This window comes from Haliotis asinina, chromosome 14, assembly GCF_037392515.1.
Source record: "Haliotis asinina isolate JCU_RB_2024 chromosome 14, JCU_Hal_asi_v2, whole genome shotgun sequence".
Taxonomy (NCBI): domain Eukaryota; kingdom Metazoa; phylum Mollusca; class Gastropoda; order Lepetellida; family Haliotidae; genus Haliotis; species Haliotis asinina.
In genome coordinates this window covers 24507702-24529557 of record NC_090293.1, presented here as the reverse complement: position 1 = coordinate 24529557, position 21856 = coordinate 24507702, and the positions used below count along the sequence as shown (strand labels likewise).

General features: G+C 38.4%; 2 protein-coding genes across 2 annotated transcripts in view; one reads left to right on the top strand and one right to left on the bottom strand.

The window, feature by feature from the left end:
- Positions 1-21856, top strand: part of LOC137262284 (tetraspanin-8-like) — a 133744-nt gene that overhangs the window by 38949 nt on the left and 72939 nt on the right. Inside the window, exons 6-10 of the mRNA XM_067800098.1 lie at positions 1890-1979; positions 3976-4050; positions 4788-4928; positions 5657-5740; positions 6361-6420. Of these exons, the coding sequence (XP_067656199.1) occupies positions 1890-1979; positions 3976-4050; positions 4788-4928; positions 5657-5740; positions 6361-6420 (450 nt within the window). The remainder of the gene's footprint in view (positions 1-1889; positions 1980-3975; positions 4051-4787; positions 4929-5656; positions 5741-6360; positions 6421-21856) is intronic.
- On the bottom strand, positions 12423-16176 carry LOC137260723 (uncharacterized). The gene is made up of 3 exons (XM_067798306.1): positions 16113-16176; positions 15656-15766; positions 12423-15137 (listed from the first exon to the last, which is right to left on the bottom strand). The coding sequence occupies exons 1-3, from the start codon at positions 16174-16176 to the stop codon at positions 13117-13119; spliced, it is 2196 nt and encodes a 731-aa protein (XP_067654407.1). The 3' UTR covers positions 12423-13116.

Sequence of the window (21856 nt, the reverse complement as noted above, 5' to 3'; positions counted from 1 at the left end):
GGGTCTGGCATAGTTATTTTAATTATATGCACACTTGCAGGAAACACTGCAGCAAAATAACAAAATTGGAATATATTTTTCCTGATATTACTGGCGGATACAATTTATTTCAGTAGCTGTAACTTTTACATTTATATTGACTGAATCTGTTATTCTTCATTTTTTTTCATATGAATTGCATCAAGTGTAATCCTCAAATAATAATTTAATAATGATTATGCATTGTACAATAGAGTAGCTGGTTTTTTTAACTGAATCTGTTATTCTTCATTTTTTTTCACATGAATTGCATCAAGTGTAATCCTCAAATAATAATTTAATAATGATTATGCATTGTACAATAGAGTAACTGTTTTTTTTTTAATGTTGGTAGTGATAGGAAACACTAAACTGAATCACATATCCACAAATATAAGTTCAGTCAGGACAATAACGCAAAGTTTGACTGTTAACAGAATCTAAATAGGATAATGACACTGTTTGCAATATTCCTGCTATATCACTATAGGGTCACCAGTAATGGACTCCAGACATAATTTGTGCCCATGTTGGGAATCGAACCCTGTTCTTTGGCATGACGAGTGAAAACCTTAACCATTGGGCTACCATATGACTGTAATGAATAATATTCCTGCAGTAGTACAAATCTGACATTACCCAAGATCAGTAACTGAGTCATCAAGTAAAATTCATTTGTGAAATTTTGGTTTCTTTTGAAACAAATAATTAAATAAGTTCAGTAAAAACCGTGCATCATGGATCCTGTTGTACATGTTCCACACGCCATGGTATTCCTAATGTCATGATCCGCAGAGTGTTTTTTCTCAGAGAGTGAAAGACAGTACAGACAAACTTTATGGACACCAGCTTCTTTATTTTGTGAGTGTGACATTTCCATACAGATTCTTGTACCATTGTCAAGCAGGTCTTTGGCATTAAGGGAAGCATAAGGCTGCTTGTCTGTAGTCAGTACACATTTTATACCAAAGTCACTGTGTTCTGTAATCTGATTGGTTGAAAAACATGATCAAATGGTATTTGGTTCCCGGAAACTGCATGACTGCTCTCTGCATATTGACATGTAGAAACTTCGCAAACAATTATTTTGTTGTGTCATCAACAGTGGTGACGTTATTCAAAGCATATTGTGACGTAAAGTCAGAATAACATCACAAATGAGCAGCTCCAGATGCTACCATGGGAATCATCTCAAACAGCCAGCTGATGACATTTCACTGCTGTACCGTACTTGATGTAAACAAGTGCAGACAGTAAAACCCTTTGGTTTACTTTTTTGTTTACAGTGTCGATAAACATCATGTGTTAGCCAATTTCCGGGTGTTATTGTGTATTTGAAGAATGAGAATATTTCATATTCGGCTGACAGCGTCGGTTCCAAATGTATTTCCGTGCTTCGAATACACAATAACACCTGGAAATCGGCCAACATATGCTGTTTATCTCCTAATTTTCTGAGTCAGGGAGCCATGTTAAACTGTGGCATGGTATCTCAGTACACAAGCACAGTAAATCTTATGTAAGTCAGAACTAATACTACTAGCAATATACACATATATCGTGATCATATACCTGTTTCTCAGGCTCAGGCCCTGTTCCACATAATTAAGTTAGAAAGTGAAGATGACATTCACTCTATATGCAATGATTTGTTATGAGTGAGTGAGTTGGTTTTACTCCACCTTTATCACTATCCTGGCAAAATCATGGCGGGAATACCGAAAATGGGCTTCATACATTGTACCCAAATGGGCAGTCAAACCTCATTCTCCATATGACAAGAAACAATTTAACCACTATGCAATTCCACCACCCTTATATATCATGAAGTTATACTTGATTCACATGTCATATTTCACATATTTTTTCAGCTGGAAAGTGAAGGACACGGGGTCCTGATTGACACTGTGAAGAACTACACAGGGGCAGGCAACTCTACTATTGACTTCCTACAGATTGAGGTGAGTGTTGCACAGGGGTAGACAACTCCTTACACATTTAACATCTACACAATTCTGATGCACTATTTTGGTGATGAGAGTGTTATCCAGGTTGCGTTAAACTGGAAGAGACAACTCTAATCTGATTGTTAAACAGCAGTCTGCCGACTTACATACAGATATTTGTTTCCAGGTCAAAGGTAGACATCACACATTCATAAACTCGACTTCAGTGATTCTGTAATGTTCAGAATGGCACTACATCCTGCTTATTGTTGATATGACAATGCGTACCATATTTCAAGGGCACTTGTGTTTTGATGTATGGAAAAAAAGTCCAAGGAAAAGAGTGCCGAAAAATGTCCTAAATTTGCCTAAACGAAATTTGCAAGAAAAATCCTATTTTGAAAACTTTGACACAACTTTGAAAACATTGTTTTACTGATCAAAGATCAATATCAATATCTAATCTGTCCATTATAATGACAGAATGTAAGTACGTCATGGTTCTAACTATCATTCAAAGGATCAAAGACCTATCTAAATATTTAATATGTCCTTTGTTTGTGAGTACTTCATGGTTTTACAAATTTCATTAAAAAGATTGATTTAATCTATTTCATAACCCAGAGTTATCAATGTTTTTATAAAATCTTTGACCTCAAAGTTGATGAATAAATAGGTTTTTACTACTAAGGGAGTTTTTTTGTGAGTACATTTTCCAGGTACTTTTTTTAACCAGGACCTTTTTCAAGGGCCTTATTTTCTACAATCATTTTTTAACTGAGTTCCAGACGGGGTGCTTATTAGAGATGTTGTGCTTATTGTAAACATTCATCTAACACTGGACACCAGACATAATTATATGCAATGTACATGAAACCCCTGATTGCAGCTTCAACAATTACATGATATCCATCCAACTGTGCTATGCTGGGGACATGTTGTTATGATTAGAGGAACCAATCTTTAATAAATCTATTTGGTCAAGGGAAAATATATTTATTATAAATGTGCCCACTCTGCGCTTATTAGAGGCCCCATGTGTATTACAGGCTCTACATTTATTAAAGGAAATGCAGTATATCAATGTTGTGTGTTTATGCAACGTGGTGTGTGACTGTTATTTTATTTACTAAACATACAAAAATAGTCAGCAATGTCACGATACATCTGGTTTTTTGTTTGTTAGATTTGTGCATTGTTGTTATGCATTTACATACTTGATAGCGCACAAACAGCTGCAAATTAAAAGTGATCTAAAAAAATGTTTATTTTTTCACAATTACTGTTTTTTTATGTCTGCTCACTGGTTAAAATTAAGCAAATAGCCTGAATTGAAGTGGGTAAAAAATGTACCAAAATCAGAAGGAACTGTTTGAGGGGAACATATGAAGTACAAGGTGATGTAGACTTCCAATTTTGTCTGACTTCCATATGTGGCTGCCTAAATGTCTGAGTGGGTTAGATCACTGACTTTGTGACCTGGCAATTACGTGCCTCATTTTGAGAGTGTGTGTTTAAATCCTAGATGAAACCCTCCACTCCTCCACAGCCCTCCAGAGATAAACATGAGAACCTGTACTTACCTGCAATGCAAATCATCAATACCCGAACTAAGCACAACACATTAGGTTGTGTATAGTACATATAATCAGTGTGCGGAGTAGTTTCCAAATTTTACTAGCCAGTAGGGCTAGCTATGCCTGAAAGTTACTAGCCTTCAACATAAGTCACTAGTCTGAAATTTGAATGTACCAGTAGATATGGGTTTCATCGTTAAGCTCCTTGCAAGATGAACATTTCATCAGGCCATAACCTTGCATGATTTTAAAGTGTAAAAGTGTCAGAGAGATTGACAAAATTTATATACAAAATGTTTACAAAATGACCAGCCAGCCGGGCCACTGACTGTGGATATCTACAGGCCCAACTGGATTTTTAGTAGCCACAGGCTTGCAGGCCAGTGGTTCTTTTGCCCACTGTATATGGTCTGATGTTATGCTGGGTGTTTCAGTTCAACTGCTGCGGTGCTGACAACTACACAGACTACAGGAACAGTGAATGGGTGTTGAATCAGTTGCCACCAAAGGTACTATTTTTGCCAGTAAAAACAAAAACAAAAGTATCTTACATTTGACAATGCTTCCGCCTGGTACACTATATGACAAATGGGACGTTCTGCTAAACTGTATTCATAAACAAGTCACAAATCACTAGATAAGAAACATCGAGCTTGGACAGTCCTTGTGAATGTGTTCGGCAGCTTGACTCCCTGCTCAAAATTGCTTCTGTTCACCCAGCAGTATATGGATACCCAGGAGTATATGAGATAAAGTCATGTGACTACAACCCTCTAGTGCCAAAGAGGCAGCTTGGGTTATCTGGGGTAAAAATGATCAGATTCAGATAACAGTGTCCAGTGAGCCACTAGTTAGATGGATACTAGCCGCTATGTAAATGAATTATTACTATTATCATTACCCAGCTCCTGTATATATGTCGCTGAGTACAATTCTCAGCGTATACAAATAAATGAAAATAGTTGTAGTAAGCTTTCTGCAATACTTCAGTATTGAGTCATAACTGCTATTAGCTACTGATGATATATTGTCATGTTTAAGTTAAATGTTCTCAAAAAAATATAAACAAGACATCTAGAGATGCATGTTTTCATATGCTGAATCATTATTATTATATTATTTTGCTGTTCATTATGCTTCATAATGTAAACAGCCTGATCTGGAGAGTCAGACTGGACGGTTCTCTAAACACTGATTTGGTCTGATTTTGTGACAAACCTGTAATTTGTAGTGTTATTTCCTTCAGCGATATGTGCCGGACACGTGTTGCCGTGGAAAGGGTAAAGACGTCAAGTCTCACAAGCCAGCTAACGTGACTATTTGTCGAGAAGAGGCGGAGCCTGGCAGCCCCATCCAACCAGAAGACAGGACTCAGCTGCAGCAACGGGTATGTTGATTGGGTCTTGTCATCGTCCACCCTTATCCTACAATTACATGATGTTTCCATTGGGAAAAATATGATGAACCTATTCACAAATGAAGTTTCAGTTTAAATCAAAGTTATCATAAATTTAAAGTTTAATTCAACTCATCTCTAAGTTTAAAGTTTACATAAATCTTATCTTTAAGTTTAAAGTTAAAATCATTTAATATTTAAGTTTAAATCAATCTAATTAGCAACATGTGACCCATGAAAATCCGGGTTAGAGCTGACCTAGAAAAATTCTAGGCTTGTCATAACAGATGACTAAATAGAATGGGAGGTCAGACTCACTTAGCTGGCTGATGCATTATTTTTTCCCAGTTGTGTTGATCATAGATTATGATGTCCATTACTGGATTGTCTCTGGGTCAGTGGTATTTAAAGACTGCAAAGTGCAGCTTGAATGACAAACAAAGTCGACAGTTCAACTCTAGTTACTCTATTACCTTAGATTGCTGCCCATTCACCTTGGTTTTTTTCAAAGAAAATACATAAGTTCCGATAACTGGATAGGGTTGGGTAGAAAATTTGGACCTGCCCCTAGTGTTATCTATCTCAAAATATATTTTTAAATACTTAAACTGCTAATGTTATGGTGAAAAAAGGAGATGCACACAATCCTCTTTCTGAAGTATCCTGAGTCCTTTTTACAATGTATACTGGGTCATGTGTTGATTTCCTTGATTTTACAGGGATGTTTTCCTGCTATCCGAGATTGGATTGCTAGTCAAAGCATCATTCTGATATGTGTTGGCATTGGAATTGCATTGATACAGGTAATTATCATTTATACATGTGAATGTCCCCAAATTTCATCAGTACAATGATACAAACCTTAAAACAAAAATACTGGAGCCCTCATGCCTCTGTTGGTGGGCCGATATGGAAGGGAAGTAACTCTTCACTCGTTGATAGTTTAACAGCAGAGTAAGAATTTAGCTTGTAAGAATTTTGTACAATTTTGACTTCAGTTTTCTTAATTATTGAACCTAAGGAAAACCTGAATGATCACTTCACATCAATGTAAGCATTATTCTAGGCATTTCGGTATAAACTAAATACATTTTCATAGTCGAACAAACTGATTACCCATTCTATATTTTGATATGCAGTTTGGACAAATAAATTCTGAACCCCTGTTGACTGCTATGCATAAGTAAATGTGAGGCACAAAATATTATGAAGACTGTTTGTTTGTGTAGCTAAGATATATTTGAGAATTGAGGAATTCTTCAAAATATAGGTCTAAGAAAATCTGATGAAGCTTGGTTAATGCCAACACCAAATTTAAACTCTTGTGACATTTGTCACAATATCACATTTAATGATAGATTAGCAATGACTCACTCTTTCACTAACTTTTAAAATGATGAAAATGTTATTTTGTTATTTTCAGATACTAGGCATAGTATTTGCAGTGTGTTTGTGTCGGAACCGATCGGAGTACTATGATTAGCAGGATGAGCCAAAGATCACAACTCTGAAACCACATGAAATTCCAGGATAATACATAGAATTTACTGTTCCATGCATCTGAGGAGATTGGACAACATGACCAGGCTTTCAGATGAACCTATGTAGGATGTGTTACCTGTTCATTGAGGGAGGCAGTACTGTTGCTCTGGCCCAGAACCCTGTTGCCCCACCCCTAGAACCCTGTCACCTCAGATTTGTGGCTCCCCGTCATAAGCCCTAACCCCCGAACACTGTTGCCTCACCCCTAGAACGCTGTCACCCCCATCCCCAGAACAGTGTCACCCCAGATTTGTGGCTCCTCGTCATAAGCCGTAACCCCCAAACACTGTTGTCCCACCCTCAGGACACTGGCGCTCCCATCCCTAGAACAACTTTTGCCCCACCCCCAGAATGCTTTTGCAGTGACCCCCTGAATACTATAAGATTTTTTCTCAGATTGAGGTCTGAATCTCACATGTGTGTATCAGTTTCTTTCTTTCATTAAACACTTCTTTCTCTCGTGATTATGTTTTCAGAAGTTGTAGTCTAGTCAAGCATTGCAGTTGTATCTTGATGTTAGCTATTGAAACAATAGAACTTTAGTTCTGTTGCCTGCATTAGTCAGCCCTACTAGTAATCATTACTAGTGAGGCTTACTAGCCTAGATTACTAGTCATACTTACAAGTCAGCCATTTTATACAGCTCTACTAGTCAACCTTACTAGTAAGCTGCTCTAGTGTGGCCTAGTGTGGCCTGCTAGGTGCCCTTGCTAGTCCACAGTTTTAGTCATGCTTACTTGTCGTACTTACTAGCCGGCTGTTTTAGTCTTGCCTACTGGGGATACTTAATAGTCAGGTGTGTCACACTTACCAGCCACCTGTTCTAGTCTGGCCTACTAGTCATCCTTGCTAGTCAGCTGTTCTAGTGTGGCCTACTAGTCATCCTGACCAGTCTGCTGTTCTAGCCTGGCCTACTAGTCATCCTGACTATTCTGCTGTTCTACCCTGGCCTACTAGTCATCCTGACCAGTCTGCTGTTCTAGCCTGGCCTACTAGTCATCCTGACTATTCTGCTGTTCTAGCCTGGCCCTACTAGTCATCCTGACTAGTCTGCTGTTCTGTCCTGGCCTACTAGTCATCCTTGCTAGTCACCTGTTCTAGTCTACTCTACTAGTCATTCTTACCGTCACAGTCTTCTGTAAATATTGATGGTGTTAAGTTTGGGTTTATTGATACTTCTTACCATGTTAATTTTATTCATCCCAACGTAAAAATGTAAGAGAATACTACTTCCTCATTTTTGTCAGTGTTTTGAACTCTTTTGTTATATATGTGGTTGTAGTTGTAATACTTTAACATGAGTTTCAGTTCTATCCTTCATCCCTATCAACTATTATAGATTAAATGATAAAGGGTGTTTATATTTGGAATTGAGATTGATCATAGTGTTATTGTAGTTAAAGATCAGTTTATTCATGTCATTGTTTTCTGAATGCCTAATGTGCCCACTAAATATTACATGACTGAAAAATGTGTAGTTATTTTTCACCCAGAGAAGCATATTTTCATGAAATGAAAAAAAATGTTGAACTTGTATTGACAAGTTAGTAAACTAAAGTACAAATACTTTGCTTGACAATTGTTCAGGATAGATATACTCATGGGAAAATATAAGACAACACTGAACTTCAGTGCTAGGTGATAGTGGGATATTTTGCTGAGCTCATATCATTATTAGGTATGTTGTTGCCACAATGTATCTCCTTTGGTCACTTTTCACTTCACAAAAGAATTTGTTTTTTTTTTGTGATAGCCAATTGTATATTTTTGTTTTTGTAGATATATTTGTTAATTTGTGTTTTCACAAGCAGTAACTGAATGGCTGACATTTGTGTGTATATAGCACAGATCTGAGATTTAGACATGTTTGTTTTAACAAGAACATTTTATTGTGTAAGATTTATTATATGCTATGTTTATCTGTTAACCATTTGTATCGTTTCTGTTCATTGTGAATAGTCCGTCTGTCTGTCTATGCATCTCCTAAGGGAAAGGTGTCCACTATACCTTTAACAAAAGACTTAACCTGATTTCATGACTTTTGTTGTCAATCACAGCACAAATTAATGTAGAGCAAGAGTTGTGTCCCCTTTCTATGAAAACACTATATTAAATCCATCTAATCACACTTTGAACAGTTTCAGCTTGATGGCAACTTTGTACTGATGAATTTGTAGTAATAACAGAATCCTGGACTATACAATGATGAAATGATGAAATGCTAAAAATAACACTACATTTCAGTCACTGAACTAGCTGGCATACGATGAAATTTGTGTGACAATGTATAAAATAAAGGACATAGTACGTGAGCGAGTTCACTGAAAACTTTAAGAATTCGGAAAATATTTGACTTTGCTGAGCTGAGCCACAAGACAGACTCAGATGTTTTCGGGACCTGGATGTGTATATTGTTGAAATGTTGTTTAATTAGATGGGTATGTGGAGTTGTGCACTCATGAGCATGTACTGTTCTAGGATAAAAGTAGCCTGAGAGAGTAAGATTAGACCTTGATAGAGGTCATTGGACACTCTTGCTTCCAGAATATGAGTTTTATTGGGATACAGGGAGTATCACATACCATCCTGCATTTACTAGTCGTCAAGCAGTGCGTACTCATCATTTACAAGATCGCCAAGCTTGCTTCATTTACCTGCTAGAACCTCTATGGGCAAAACCATACATTGTGTGATGTACATAAAGAAATGCCTTCACAATATAAACAGTTCAAGAAAAGCCCATTTTAATTATTAAACTGATGTTTGTATTCTTTTCATTTCCATTCGTCCAAATTTTTTTTCATTAAAGGTGAGACCAACTTTGTGTCTTGTAGAGTTTTGTCCTGAAAAAGCTAAAGACATGATGAGAAAAAAATCACCAGTCAAAGTAATATTCCTTTTAAATGCTAAAATTATTTTACTTTTGGCAGTTTATGAAGTGTATGCAAGGAAAAACATTCTAAAAAGTTTAAATTTTTGCCAATCAAACCATTCAGTTCTTATTTTTTTAAAGGGAGAAAATACATACGTGTATTTATTTTTTTTATTCTTGAAGAAGATATGACCGATGGATCCATAAAACATGAAATAAAATTGGTCTGGCCTGACGATAAATCTATCCAGTATGATTCATCTGTCTCAAGATATTGACTGAGTGTGGAGAGTGTCATTCATAAAGATTCAGCATGGCTGATGTTGAACCTAGTGCCTTAGTTACCTTCTACAATCATTACAATGTGTGAAACCCATTCCATCACATAATATTACATGTATGTATGTCCTCTCATCATGTTTCATCTATTTTGAAGAGTGCAAATATACTTTTTTCAATAATTTCATTACATGTTAATTATACTCATACTGTTCTTAGAAAGTGATGGAAGAATTTCAAAAAGGATGGAATGGGGTTGACTATGCTTGTATAATTTTGGCTTGAGTCGCCATTAACTGGGTACCCGGTAGAAAAGTTATTGTTACAAGAAGCTTCTATAAACACTCCAAATACAGCCATTAGGATTTGGGACAGTATGTGTTTCTCTGCATAGTATCGCATTTCATGATTGGAAGATGGGTAAAAAGTCTTTACCAAATGTTTTCCCATTTTATTAATTATTATACAAGCATAGGAAACATTATGGTGGGGACATCATCAGTAGTGATCTAACATTTAATGTTTCAAAACTTGCTGGTCAAACTGGATTCTTATTTTAAATCTGAGCTGGACAGGAACATCAACATGCCATTTTATATATATCCTGGCAGTCAAAAAACTTTTTAACAAAAAGAAATTCATGGGTACATAATTCTACTAAGATGGAAATAATGCCTAAGTGATACAATTTATATAGTCATACAGCTTACAACTGGTGAATGTTAGTTTAATCTCTGAAAGACTGAATGCATATTAATTGGTGTTTTTGAATTAACATTTGAGCCCAACACATTGAAACAAAACATGGTGTGCATATTATGTAATTATACTAAACAAAAAAGTAGGGATCGTGAACATTTGGGGGATTTCTTTTTTCAAATTGTGTTCTTAATTTCACTCCAAAAATTAACCTCAAAAGTATTCATGATCTCTATCTATTTGTTTTGTACATATTGTTTATGGAACCTCAACAGGTTTTGTTGTAAGAATTTGTGTCAGACATTTGTCTCCCTGTTTGACTTAAGGTAGCTTGTTTTTTTTTAAATAAAAATGTTTTAAAGCTGTTGTACGAGTTACCTATGAGCATTGGAATAGAGTAAGTCATGATAGCTTGGACTGATTATGAAAATGTTCTAGGTGTCAATACTTGAGGTTAATATTCTGTGAATACCTACCTGAAATAAAACATTTGAAATAACGTCTTGTTAGTTTCATTAAAGATTGATTTGATTCACCTTAATGGGTACAATGTGTAAAGTCCATTTTTGGTGTCCACTGCTGTGATAATGATGGAATACTGCTAAAAGGGGCATAAATCTTCACTCTCTCATTATTTATAAGGGGAGTATGCTCATTGGAATTACATTCAAAGAAGATTACTCGGTTCTGAACTTGTCAGGTACATTTACAGTGTGCCATTCAATATCCACTTAACTCAGATCAAATTATACGACAGACAGATGTTTTTAAGGTTCTCTTTAGCCATACATTACATACAGCATTTAAAAGGACTTGGCTAAAATGTGTACAAACCATTCCTTCTAAATTTGAAAGATTATGAAATCCACTATGCATACTGATATTGCTATATATAAAACATGTTATAATTTGTATAAATATCATTTCATTTTAAAGAATTGTAGGGTTTGACTCATAGTCAAATAAACTCATTTTGATGAAAAAAAAAATGATTGATTTGATTCCCCTTAATGGGCACAATGTGTAAAGCCCATTTCTGGTGTCCCCTGTCGTGGTATTGCTGGAATAATACTTCAAGCTCATTCAGTGTTGGACTGAATGGTATGGTAGAACTTATAACAAACTGTATAAAATGCCATGTTTTTCATTTTAAATGCAACTTTTGTGGCACATGCATAACAAAATTATTTCGTAGAGTAGAATAATGACAAAAGCTTGTAATGGAATGATGGAATTTATATGATCTGTGATTAAATGCATTTAGGTTATGAAGATGCCCACACGAGAAGTTTGAGAAGTGAGTGTAACATGGTAATGTTATTCTAAATACTGCATACAATTGCAAGGAGCCATCATCTGACATGCATACCTAATACCTAGTTATAACCAATCAGCAGGTTATTCTGAGACAGTTTGCATGATACATATACATGGCTAGCTTTCTAACGACATTAACATCCTCTGATCCCAAAAGCATGTTATACTTATCACACGTTGGATATGATATAAATTTAGTAGGTAAATACCTCTCACGCAATATTTTATACTGTACACAAACCATCAAAAATGGTACTCATCTTCGATGTATCCTTCATTACAGACAGTGCACACCCAGTGCATATGACAACTGTAGATGTATTTGCTCTGGTTTAAATTATGACAGCAGATCAACACAAACCACTTCATGCCTTTCACACACATATACATGCTACCAACCTTGTTCTATGGACAGTCTGGATAATGCCTCTTGTACATAAGAAGAAAGCACAAGTAAGTGAAAGGTCATAAACCTTTAACAAAAGACTTACTTGTTTCTTTCAAGACTTTCGTAGTGTCAGTTTCAGCCCCACCCAATGTAGAGCAAGAGTTGTGCCCCCTTTCTACTATATCCATCTAATCATATTTTGAACGGTTTGAAAATGATGGCATTGAAACTGACAAGTGAATGGGATCATGGTAAGGTTTGAGATACTTCAGACTGCCACAGTATAGATAAACATGCAGTCAGTACTGATTATTTGCCATCAACCACTTATCAAGTATTTTCTCCGACCCATTAAAGAATCCACATTTTTACCACAACAACAACACAACACTACCAAATGTGTTTTAATGGAGGCATGCATATACTCTAAAAATACACAGACTACCGTGGTTACATGTTTGCAGTTTAATGCCAAATTGCTCTGTTTCTAAGCTGTATGATGTAAGTAATAGAGTCTGGACTAGATACATGTAGTCAAGTGACTGACATCATGATCCTGTGTTACTTGAATAGAGTCACAAGCATCAACAATGTCATTGAGTCTGACCACCTAGCCCTGTTGCTGGCATGGATAGATGAAGATCAGTTATAACTGGATCTTCATGACTCTAGGCTGCCATGCACATTTTCAGGACATTGTCCCATCCCAAAAGATTAAAGCAAAAAAGGCCAGACCAATTTTATTTCTTGCTTTAAGGATCTCTGGGTTTATGTTTTCAAGAATAAAAAGAAAAAAAGATAATGTTTCCCACTCAAAAAAAAAAATCCTGTTTTAAGAATTGGCCAAAAATGTCAACATATAACATGTTTTTTAGATTCAGATTGTTGTTTGCCTCCTATACACTTCATGAAATGCCAAAAGTAAAATTCTATGAGTATTTAGACTATATATTAGTCTGACTGGTGATTTTTTTTCCTTTAGGTATCAAAGGACACACAATCCGTAAAACAAGAAATAAAACTGATCTGGCCTAAATGTGTGTTGTCTTTAAAAACAACAGTAATGTTCTTCTCGTGTCCTATCATGTGAATTCATGCTCAAAGCTACTGCGAACCTGTCTTTCTTTATACCTGAGTATTGCCTCAAGAACTTCTTTGTATCCTAACCTCCTGGCAATGTCCTCTGCAGTCTGTCCTTTACTGTTCTTGAGGCTGAGGCCACATCCGCAGCTGAGTAACCGTCTAACCACACTCACACTTCCATGAGAAGCCGAGATGTGTAAGGGTGTATCATTCCAGTCATTCTGGATGTCCATGCAAGCTCCTGACTGTATAAGATTAGCTGCAACCTGAGCATATCCTCTGTGACAAGCGTCATGCAGAGCTGTGGATTTATCCACATCCTTCCTATTAACATCTGCACCCTCCTGTACCAAGCAGCATACTACATCCTCATGGCCTCCCCAGGCAGCGTGATGAAGAGCTGTCCTGCCAAAGGCATCTGGTTCATTAATTTTGATGCCATTTTGAACCAGGACATGAATTACATCTATCTGACCTTTTTCAGCAGCGCAGTGTAAGGCTGTCATTCCAAGACTGTCCTTAGCATGGATGTTGTTCACGCTAGGAAGGAGCAGCTCAACAATGTCCATGTGTCCATTCTCTGCTGCCAGAGACAACGCTGTTTTCCTGTTCTCATCCACAGCTCCCATGTCCATATTGGGATATCGGCCAGCAAGAAACTGGAATGCGTCTGTTGATCCATACTCACAGCACCCTAGGAATGCATGCTTCAGCTCATCACAAGTCAGATCATGTTTGTTTGCAATGAAGTTTAGAAGTTTGGATGACTTGCTGCTTGTGGACAGATATATAAAGGCCTTTCTGGTTCGGCTGTCTTTCCACGAAAGCAGTTTGGATATACCTAGTTTCTGTGACAAGCATGATATATAATCTTCAACAAATTTGTCACATTTAAACACTTGGTGTGAGAGAACCATGAGAAGATTATTCAACTCTGTTTCTGTAACAAATCTGTTGAGGAGCTGATCTACTTGGTCACCATGTATTTCGATTTTTGGGGTGAATTTCGGAGAGTCACGTTCATCTAATGGTTGGGTGTTACGAACAGTGACGAATTTGTTTACAAATATTAGAGGACACTCCTTGATGAGAAATTCGGTATCCTTGCATCCTATGGCATAGACAATGCTCCAGTGAATTGAGGGATGACTGATCTGAAATGTATTGCTGCCATCAACAAGGTAACTGTCCACTAAAGCGTCTGCAACCTCAAATAGATCTCTTTCTTTTAGTGACGCTTTCGACACAGAACCTCCATTCTGCAATAGAACATAAAACAATGCCCGTGTCTTCTCATCTAGGATTAGTTTCTGGGTGGTAAAGTTTAGAAACACCAGAGGATTTGAGAAAAACTCTATCGGGTTGCTGTGGGCATCTTTGATGTCTACAAACAGACGACAGCAGTGGGGAAACCCATGCACAGTGGTCATTTGACATATTCTTTCCACCATGGCCTCCTCGTTGTTCAGTTGAATGGATCGTCGAATCAAATGGCATCTCAGTATGTCTTTCTTCTCTAAATCACTCAAAGGGAAGTGATCCGAAATATCTACCACCACGCCCTTTTCTTGGAACGCATATGAAAATTTCCCAATGTGCGGAATCGCAGCTTTGAGGATATAGTTTCTTCCGGTTATGACAACATGAAACTGAGTATCTTCCTGTGAACTTCTGGTGTGCTCTATTCTCTTGTCAATATCGTCAAGGACAAACAGCCAGTCAGCCAGCGAGTTTACATCAAGGGCCAAAACTCCAAATATATCATTCATCATTACCACCGTCTTGGGTCCAAAGTCGTTGATGTTGTGATATTGTTCCGGGGTTTTGATGACGATGGCATTATAGTCTCTGTCTTGAAAATACTTCATCACAAAATAAGCCAGGATAGTTTTGCCCTCTCCAGGGCACCCTGTTATGATCGTCCATGCGTGCCCCTTGTGTAAGTTCTCAATGAGCTTGCGATAGGCCTTGGTTCGTACCATGTGCTGGATGGCTTGATCAATCTCACGCCGGGATCGAGCTGTAACAGACATACCACCTTTACTGATTATCCTAAATAATAGCCTTTAATCACCATAAATACATGTACATGCGTCTTATTCACAGTTCATGAACCACATTATTTTTCCCTACAGCATAGCCCTGTCTGCAATGCTTATGTCCTGAATGAAGCAAGTCTAGATTTCCTCAGCTTCTGACCTGTGAAGCCAACCCATGCTTGCCACAAAAGGCGACTATACTTGTTGTAAGAGGCAACCAGCGGGATCGGGTGCCCAGGCTTGCTGACTAACCCCTCGCTCACTCATTCCTCAGATTTTAGGATTTTAGGGAAAGTAGGCATGGAAGATTTTTCTTGAAACCGGACAGTTTTCTGCCACAGCCGCCAGCCTAGGGTCCCGATCCACAACGCATATGTGGCACAACTGCATTCGTTAGCCTATAATAAACCTCAGCGTTATGACATATGTGAAGGTTACGGTCGCTTTGTGAATGGGGGCCCAGATTTAACATATTTAGATGATCATAGGCAAACATTACCGAGAATATTTCCTGGCCCAATATTCACGTGTCCTCCAATACTGATGATCGGAGGTCCCCTTGAGGAGAAAGGATAATTCTGTTCGGGGGTTGAAGCCACACGTTCAAGATCTGAAAATGAATGAAAATGGGGACAGAAAACAAACAAATGAAAAATGTGAGGCGAAATGGAGTTACCTTCTGGGGACTTAGAGGGGCGGTAGAGGAGCCAAGTGGTTAAAGCGTTTGCTCATCGTGACGTTGATCACTGGATTGACTGGTCCAGACTTGATTCTTTACTAATCAGCGCTGGGATAGTGATAAGTGCGGCGTTAAATTAACTAAACGAACAACAATAAAAAGCTGTCCCCCACTCTCCGGAATCTTCACTCTACGCTTCAGCCACGGAACAGGTGCACAAACGGACGCACACAACTGAGTGGTTGTCTTGCATTTACGTTTAATAACGAAAAAGTACCTCGGGAACACTGACTCTTTAGGTGAAGAACCGTTTTTGGAGCACTGTGGGAGTTGTCTGCCATGTGTGATGTCTTGTTGGGTGGGATTCGACCAAAAATTATTTTCTTCTATTTTCTGCAGTTAAAAATAAACAGGAGAAAGGATTGAGCTTCAAAACAATAAGTACGGAAGCTCACCTTTCGTAGCTTGTTCGTAATAGACAAGAATAACAATATTTGAAAGACTGATACTACATTTCCAAGATTATATCTTCACTTGCTTCGAAATGCTGTTTGGTCTGTATGGTCATATCTCACGAACTGAAGTTTTAAATCAACAAGAAAGACGTAATTTGTGACAGATGACTTTGTCCAGTAAGTAGACTTTCGGATGAACTTGCCTGTCGATCCGAAAACTTAGCAAGACGGGCAACGTGCCTTTCGATAAGACCTTTCCTCTCATGATCAAGCTCAAGTCAGAGACCATATACCGGTAACCGGGGTTTAGCCGAGCGGTTAATGCGTTCGCTCGTCACCTCGAAGATCGGGTTCGATTCACCACATGGGTATAATGTGTGAAGCTCGTATCTGGTGTCCCCCGCTGGGATATTGCTGGAACAATGCTAATAAACGGCGTGAAATCAAACTCACTCACTCAATCACTCACTCACACCAGAAAATTGTAGCGTGAACTAAAAGACGATTTCAGTGAGACTGGCCTTATGATTGACCATAGTCTAAATCAATTTCAGTTAAAAGCCTTCATGTACCCATTTTTGTCCTAAGAGTCGACTAACTAGAATCGGATGGTCAAACACGCTGACGTGGTTGAGACATGTCATCGTATCCCAATTGCGTTGATCGATACTCATGATCATTCGATTGTGTTGTCCAGATCATTTACAGACTTTTGCCATATAACTGGAAGAATGTTGGCGCGTTACTTAGTATAACTTAGTTATATAGTACATGAGTGAACGCACAAGAATATCTCTACCAGGAGTCCAAAGCCGATGGGACTTCTTTGTTGTTTGTTTGTTCTTTACCACCGAACAAGTACATGGTGGCAGTCTGTAAAAATTCGAGTCAGGACCAGACAATCCAGTGATCAACTACATGAGCATCGATCTACGTAATCGGGATGTGATGATGTCAACAAAGCCAGCGAGCGTTGGAGCTCAATCTCGTTAGCCACTTATTACCACAAGTTTGAGTTACCAGTTCTAACCCGCATATTTATGGGGTCAAATTGATAGGAGTGGGACCATTATTAACACAAAACCAGTCTCAGAGCGATGTAAAACTCAGTTATAACAAACCCACAAACTGATGAAAATAGATGTAAGGGGATGTGAATCGTTGCATGTAGTTGCGTCCCTTGGTAGGACGGGGATCAGCTGGTCGATGTTCTGAACTCCAGATTCGACCAGATTAATATAACCGTAGCTAGATGTTTCATTCTCATCGGCTTGTTTGACCACAGACACTCAACAAAGTACTGCATCGCTCGATTGTCCGCCCATGTCAGCGCTGACCTGTCGTAAGTAAAAAGAGCACTGTTCACTTCAGCGTTAACCGTATCTATGTAACATCCATAAAGAAGTTACATGCTTGCCACCTTAAACAATAAAACAAGATATATCAAAAACATATATACTGAACAGCAAAAGAAACGTTAGTTTCGAAAAAATGAAATCTAATAAAAGTAAACGTTCATCTTGATGTCTTCTATTTAAACTCTTCACAAAAAGACAGAGTTGCGTTTCTTTTGTTGTTCCGTATATTATACCTAAAAAAAGTTTGAAAGTGGATTAGTTATGATTTAAATCAGGGTTAAGGTTAGAGTTAACCCTTACCATGAACCTGTCCATCAACTCAGTGTGGTAGGACGATCGGAATTCTTTCCCTTGACTATTCGTAGTTACAAAATCCCTAGCTTTTTTAAGTTTCCTCAAGACAATACCTTGCAAGCAGGTTCATTAACGTTGATAAATGGACGATTTATGCCGTGCATGTATGTAACAATACACCTGTATACGAAAGAAGACAAAAGTTACTTAATTCGAGATCTGTGCTCAGTAAATACATACGTGTTGGTATTTCCCCAGATCACTATATTTACTTCCTGCTATGGCCGAACATATGACCTCGATGTCACGGGTGGGTTAGTTCACGGGTGGTTAGGTAATGGTTATCTCCCTTTATCGATCCCTATGCTCATGGTTGAGCCATAACGGATATTACACACACACACAGCTCAGGCACAATAGGACCCTCATGCATACAGCTTAACTGATCAGAGCCCTAAAGCACACCTTATCACGCCTATGTTCCAACAGCTGTTCCTCCAGACACAGCTTTTAGTGCTTATGGTTTAAACAGATAAGATCAAACCCCTAAGACACAGAACTTCTGGGTCAAACAGAAGAACCCTTTGGCTTAGATGCAGCATTTAATGCGTGTGGTTTAAACAGAGCATTCCTCAGACAGAACTTTCCATGTCCTTGGTTTAAACTGAAGAGCACTGAAGCTAGGAATCCATAGATACGGAAACTTATGTGGAAATATTACGCGTAATACGGCAAAAAATCGAAACTGCATAAAAATCATTAAATGATTCCATGTGTCCGGTAGTCTGTCGTACAGACCCTGAGGTATATATATCCAAGAAAGCCCACGCAAGTCTAGAAAATGTGGCAAGTCTATGAAGAAAGTCTCAGGGCTCCATTTCATTATATTACTTTTTTTCATTATTAACATTTTTTTCAGTAAAATAGGTTCATTTCAGAGACTAGCTGTTAGTCTATGTGTCCGGTTGCGGATGAGTTTTCTTACGCGGGTGCGGATACGGCAAATCGAATCGCACCAGGGAGCGATCGGTACGGCATCCGAATGAAAATCGCATGCGGAAGACCCGTGAAGGTTCCGGGGTAGAATAGGCCTTCAGCAACCCATGCTTGCTATTAAAGGCGACTCAGCTTGTCGTAAGAGGCGACTAACGGGATCGGGTGGTCAGGCTAGCTGACTTGGTTGACACATGTCATCGGTTCCCAAGTACGCAGATCGATGCTCATGTTGTTGATCACTGGATTGTCTGGTCCAGACTCGATTATTTACAGACCGCCGCCATATAGCTGGAATATTGCTGAGTGCGGCGTAAAACTAAAACTCACTCACTCACTCACTCACTCATGCGGAAAGTCTAGACTATGACGTCATTGACAAGGGTTTCCCAGACGTAAATAGAGCCAGTCAAAGGATTTTCCACTTGCTATGATTTACAATGTCATTGACTTACAACTGCCAAAGAGGCGCTGTTTCCAACCAAATCCACTATGGCAGTTGTAAGTCTCTAATATCAAACTTGTCATTTGCCAGGCCGAGTGAATGTTGCGCAAGACTAGTAGAAAATTCTGTTACTAGTCCTGTGGGCTTCTTATGGCTCAAGTTAATTCCCATCCCTGCTATCTCATATATTTTCGCTATAGAAAAAATACTGTTACCTCAGGCAAATGGCTAATCGCTGTCTTGGGCAGATCACCTCCCTCGACAATGTGTGCTTCATGAGGTCTTTCTCCACATAAAACAACACCTGTGTAAATTGTTCTCTGGTCAACCTGAAATATTGCAGATATCCTCTCTATCTAATTGCAATTCTTGAACAAGATTATGGTACACTCCCTGTTGATATCTCTGCTGTATCGTGTTGTGGACCAACCAGCGATTTCGTCTTCGTTTCTTTCTTTGAAACTGCACACTTCTGAGTGCCATAGCGATAATTATTAGCAAGTTTTGGTCATATTGACCAATCTGCTGCTGAAGACTTGGCCAGTTGGGAGCCATCGCAGAAAGAAATAGATGTCCTATATATAGTCTCACACCAAACGCTTAAGTAACCGCATGGCGCATTCCGCGTAAGTGTTCTGGGTAAGTTTTCCACGTAAGTTTCCATATCTATGGATTCCTAGCTTAAGGCTTAGACATAGCGTTTTTAATGTCTGAGACAGATCTTCCCATGCCTGTTGTTTAAACAGAAGAACCTGACGTTTAGATGCAACTTTTAATGACTGTGGTTTAAACAGAGCAGAGTCCTCAGACAGAACTTTCCATGCCGGTGGTTTAAACAGAAGAGCCCTAAGGCTTGACTGCAGATTTTAATGTCTGTGATTTAAACAGAACACAGACCTCAGACAGATCTTACCATGCCTGCGATTTACACTGGCTCTAAGGCTTAGATGAAGATGTGGAGCCCATTTTTTGTGTCACCCGTTGTGATATTTTTCGAAAAGTGGCGTAAAGACAGAGAACAAAGTAGTTGGTGTGCAGAAAAAGTACTGTGTATTCTTCTTTTTCAGCTTCGAAATGTCTATCAAAGACTAGAAAAATGCAAAATAACCGATACTGAAAAAGAAATTCTGAATTTATTTTACTCAGTGATCACATTCGGAGCATAGTTTAGGCATATTTAACCAAAGTCATATACGTGTCAGTAGTTTAAAGTTTATTGACATACAATACATGTAAGGGATAAAGGGTGGTGGGGTAGCCTGATGGTTAAAGCACCTGCTCGTCTAGGCTTACGAAAGTTTTGTGAAACGGGGCCCTGGGTCACATGGTCTCGGTCATAATGCCACGTGACATCTCCATTTGTAATAGCAACCTGTGACTGCCCCTCCACCTTAAACTGGATGTCACGTCACAGCCTCTATGTGAGTGAGTGGGTTTAGTTTTACGCTGCTTTTAGCAATATTCCAAATATTCCAGCAATATCACAAGTGGGGACACACAAAAAGTGGGCTTCACACAATGTACCTGCCTCTACGTGTATAGTAGTAAAATATAAGAGCAGGTTTGGGGAAAACATCATTCTAAGAATGTCTCTGTACATTTACTACGAAGAGTTTCAAATGACGAGATTGTGTGCGATGCATTTTAAAAAGGATTAAAAAGTACATCGTCATAAATATTACAGTCCATTAAAGCCTGCACATTACATTCAGTTCAAGAAATGGAATATAACATTTAGTTTCAGAAAAAAAGGTTATCAAAATATAAACAAACATTGTGTACATGAAATCCAAATAGACCATGAACGATACTACGTTAAGGCCTGAGCGAACCCAGGCTTGCCCTAACCGCCCCAGAGGGCGGTGGCCCAGCCTAGGAGTTGAAAACCAAGTTGACTGGGAGATCTAAAAGATAACTGGGAAACACCTGTCGATCTGCCGAGTAGTCTCACTAATACCGACATCTCATTTACCCAGCCTGCATCTTTAGTCAATACCATTTGCCTTCGAGTCCAGATTATTGCAGTATGCAATGATATGTAGGAAAATGTCTTGGTTCCTAGTTATCAAAGCGTCAGACACTCATCTCAGTCACGTGGTTGCTGATGAACTAATTATTATGTTCATAATAATATTAATAATGATAATAATGATATAGTGGTACATTATTGTTGAATGAATGAATGAATGAATGAATGAAAAATTCCAGATAAATTCAATGATTCTCACAACTTTGCAGTTGTGACATGAAATATTTACGTAACAATAAATCGAACATGAACATGTCACAAAGAGAACACTGTCCCTCATATGTACAGGCTGTAAACAGTGTGAAATCTTGGTAATATTATCACCACCGGTTATGCGGGGTGTCCTTTGGTTTGTACAAGCAGGTGAAGGTATTACAAAGCGAAACCAGTCCTTTGTCACCGCAGCTGTTATTTGTCCGTGAAGACAAGCTCCAGGCTATAATAAGA

Bases quoted from the DNA above. Each gene is read 5' to 3' on its own strand.
- LOC137260723 (XM_067798306.1), bottom strand. From the start codon at position 16,176: ATGGCAGACAACTCCCACAGTGCTCCAAAAACGGTTCTTCACCTAAAG. The intron at 15,767-16,112 runs GTACTTTTTCGT...ATTCATTTTCAG, and splicing joins AAAGAGTCAGTGTTCCCGAG to ATCTTGAACGTGTGGCTTCA. The intron at 15,138-15,655 runs GTAATGTTTGCC...TGTCTGTTACAG, and splicing joins TGGGCCAGGAAATATTCTCG to CTCGATCCCGGCGTGAGATT.